The sequence below is a fragment of the Dipodomys ordii genome, unplaced genomic scaffold (assembly GCF_000151885.1).
Source record: "Dipodomys ordii isolate 6190 unplaced genomic scaffold, Dord_2.0 Scaffold66, whole genome shotgun sequence".
Classification (NCBI taxonomy): domain Eukaryota; kingdom Metazoa; phylum Chordata; class Mammalia; order Rodentia; family Heteromyidae; genus Dipodomys; species Dipodomys ordii.
The window spans coordinates 3,452,330-3,455,619 of NW_012267282.1; the positions used below are offsets into that span (position 1 = coordinate 3,452,330).

General features: G+C 62.8%; 2 protein-coding genes across 2 annotated transcripts in view; both read right to left on the reverse strand.

The window, feature by feature from the left end:
- Arl6ip4 (ADP-ribosylation factor-like 6 interacting protein 4) overlaps positions 1-459 on the reverse strand; it is a 2,834-nt gene extending 2,375 nt beyond the window's left edge. The window contains exon 1 of the mRNA XM_013023057.1: positions 66-459. Coding sequence (XP_012878511.1) covers positions 66-459 — 394 coding nt within the window. The remainder of the gene's footprint in view (positions 1-65) is intronic.
- A 74-nt stretch (positions 460-533) lies between these two features.
- Ogfod2 (2-oxoglutarate and iron-dependent oxygenase domain containing 2) overlaps positions 534-3,290 on the reverse strand; it is an 11,205-nt gene continuing 8,448 nt past the window's right edge. Inside the window, exons 5-10 of the mRNA XM_013023058.1 lie at positions 3,114-3,285; positions 2,356-2,469; positions 2,186-2,285; positions 1,794-1,921; positions 1,346-1,603; positions 534-1,273 (exon numbers count right to left, since the gene is read on the reverse strand). Coding sequence (XP_012878512.1) covers positions 1,010-1,273; positions 1,346-1,603; positions 1,794-1,921; positions 2,186-2,285; positions 2,356-2,469; positions 3,114-3,285 — 1,036 coding nt within the window. The 3' untranslated portion in view covers positions 534-1,009. The remainder of the gene's footprint in view (positions 1,274-1,345; positions 1,604-1,793; positions 1,922-2,185; positions 2,286-2,355; positions 2,470-3,113; positions 3,286-3,290) is intronic.

A 3,290-nucleotide genomic window follows, 5' to 3' on the forward strand; every position in this document is an offset into this window, starting at 1 on the left:
CCTCCGCTCCACGCCTGCGCACTCGGCCCGGCCGCCAGGGAGTCCTCCGCTCCACGCCTGCGCACTCGGCCCGGCCACGCCGGGGCTGCGGCCCATCTGGCTGGACCGCCAACCCACAGCGCCTTCCCGGGCGGGAGGGCGGCTTCCGGCGTGACTTAGGGCGATGCTGCCGGGAGTTCCGACGCTTCCAGACCCGGGCTCGGAGCCGGGCCGACCCCATGCCCGCAGCCCTGCCCGCTCCCAGGACCGCTCTGCGGAGTCGCGCTTGGACCACGCGTCTCCGGATAATGCGTCCCTCTGGCTCGCTGCTCTCCGCGCCGAGCCGCCCTGGGCCTTCTCGCCGGGGTGAAGGAGCGGACCACAGGCCGGTCCAGAGCGGCGTGGGGGCCGGAGAGTGGCACCGGCCAGCTTTCCCGGAGACGCCGCGCTCAGGGTTTCAGGGTGGAAATCGCAAAGCATGGCTGTGCGCTCACCTCTTCCAGTCTTGGAGCTGCCCGCTCGTCTCTCCGGGAAGGAGAGCAGCACACGGGCTGTTATTTGTTATAGAGCGCTTTGTAACTGCCAACTCACTGGATTCTCACAAGACCACGCAAGGCGCGGGAGAGTCCCGAGGCTCACAGAAAGAGTTGGATGTGGCAGAAGCTGGACTTGAACTTAGCTCCTGCGCTCCACCCACACCCTAGAAGTAGACCTCTAGGAAGTGCTGAGCCCGCCCTGCCCTGCCCTGCCCCATCCTGGGGCTGGCTGTGGTAGGAATTCCATCAGAGCCGCCTGTCAGGCTGAGGCTGAACAGCATTGTTTGGAGCCACATCTTCGACTCCACTGCTAGACTCCAAGAACCCACACCAGGCTGTGCTGCCAGCAAACTTGCACTAAAGCAGCTTACGTGCGGAAAGACGGACTCGGAAGCCAGCACGCCTTCTGACCCAAGCAGCCTGTGCCTTCCGTTTATTTCTCTCAAGAAGGCAGAGCCCTCGCTTGCCCTGACACCACCTCTTGGTGCACAGGCTCAGGTCAGCGCGCACACATCCACCGTGGGGGGCTCATCCCGAGTGAAACCATCGCCAAAGCCCTCATCGTCCACCAGATCAGGCTTCTGGCAGCACATGGGGCAGAGGTGGTTGCGCACAGCAGAGGCTCGAAGCCAGACGACCAGGTTCCAGCGTTCACCAGTCCTCAGGGGCCGGGCCCCATGGAGCTGACCACCCCGATGCAACACACCCTGGCCCACCATGTGCTCCACCTCCAGGGGTTGCGTCAGCCCTGTAGGTACCTGCAGAGAGTGGGGCTCAGGCCTGGGAACTCCTGGCAGCCCCAGGCCTTGCCCCACAAATCTCATACTCACCTGGAAGAGACCCCCAAAGTACAGGGCGCCCCCTGTGAAGGCCTTGCCTAGGGACACGTTAAGGGTAAGCTCAGCATTATCGTAGTGGCAGCCCAGCTCAAGGTCCTGGCCGAGTGCATATTTGACCACGAAGGCGCGATGACTGTCCAGACAGCCCCCGCCATACTCTGGGAACAGCAGGGCCATCAGCGGTTGCAGGAAGCGCTCTCGAAGTGGCGTCACCAGTGGCTCGTCCAGACCTAGTTCACTCATCAGCATCTGGGAGGAGACACCCAGGCCCAGTAGGGAGACTGCCAGGCCTCGCCTGCATCCCTGGATGCTGAAGTGCTCTGTATCGTCCGCACACGGGCCTCACAGCAAATAGGGCACGAAGCTCCCTGTAGCCCTTGAGCACAAGCCAGCCAGCTGCTCCCACCCTCAAGCAGGTGGGCCAGGCCTCCCCACTCACCCCATAGTTGTTCATGGTGTTAGGCCTCCCCTTAGGCATGTCTGACTGCTCGAAATGCTCCAGTTCCTCCAGCAGGGCCTGGCAGAAGGATGCTGTGAACACAGGCACTCGGTAGATGCGCTTCTCCTCTGGATGGATGGACGGACACATGGAGAACAGGCTGGGAGCTCGTTGTGAAGAAGCTGGCATGGTTTAACTGCCCCAGTCTCATAGTTTGCTCATTTGTACAGCAGTGATAACAGGGCCTTCACTGCCCTGCTCCTGGCCCTCCCAGCTCCTGCCAGTAGTTCAGTTTCTGAAGGCAGAGATGACTGAAGGGACCCTGGTCTCCCATTCCCAGATGTCACAGACTGCTGCCCCCAAGTCCTGCCAAACCAGAGGCCAATGCTCACCGGACACTGTCTCCAGCCGCTGAAGAAGGCCCTTGAGGTCTGCGCCTGGTGATACGCTGTATTCGCTTGCAGCCAGAAACTCAGGGGCCAGAGCTGCATCCTATGGCAGAACACACCTGAGTGCCAGCACCTCCTCCCAGGAGCCAGCCCCCAAGCTGGCAGCTGGGTACCTGCAGTGAGCTGTAGATCTCAGGCCGGGCTGGGTGGTAGGAGCTTGCAATGAGGGCTCTCCTGGCAGCTGACTTCTGCCCCAGCTGCCTCCGACGCTCTACCTCCTGTTCAAGCTAGAGTGACACGGGGTCGGGTTACTAAGCAGGGCCGCTTATCTCCAAAAGCCATTGTAAAGATGGAAAAGCTGAGGCCCAAGGCCAACGAGGGACCCAGGGTAGAAGCCAACCCTGCCTACACTCTTGAACCTCTCCAAGGTCAAGCACAGGCACTGAGCTGTTAGCTGGTAGGGGACAGCGGGAAGGGTCCAGCCTGGGCCAGGCATGTGGAGCAAGAGCTCCTGGCTCCCTCAATCAGCTGGGCCACTCAGGAGGAAGAGGGTCATGGTTAAGTCCCACCAGTAGCCCCAGGTGGGGGAGCAGGACAATGGCAGCAGCTCTGGCACCAGTCTACATTAGAGATAGGGGCAGGGAGAAACCGTGGTGGGCAGCCTGGTGAGGGTCTCTACTCCACCCGCTGGGACAGGCCTGAGCCAGGGACAGACGCCCCTTCTTGAGCCTCTGGGCCCCAAATGGGGTGATGGCCACACCTATCTCACAAGTGTTAAAAAGGGCGAAATGCAGGCTACTTCTCCCTCCTCTGGTGGCAGGGCCCGGGAATGAAGCTGGGGAGGAGGACTTGAGAAGTCCCGGGGATCGGAGAGAGGCGGCTGGGAGCCCCCCGGCCGGTCGGCCCGCCTCGGGGGCGGGGGAGACGTCACCTCTTCCCGGAGCCGCTGGAAGTCCCGGGAGCTGACACAACCCCGGCTGCGCAGGACCTGGGAGCAGAAAGCGCGGCAGCGTGACTGCGCGAACGCCTCGGCGCCTCGGCTTCTGCTCCTCAGGCAGGGCTGGGGGGCGGGCGTGACGGGGGCGGGGAGCAGGCGCGCACGCGCGCG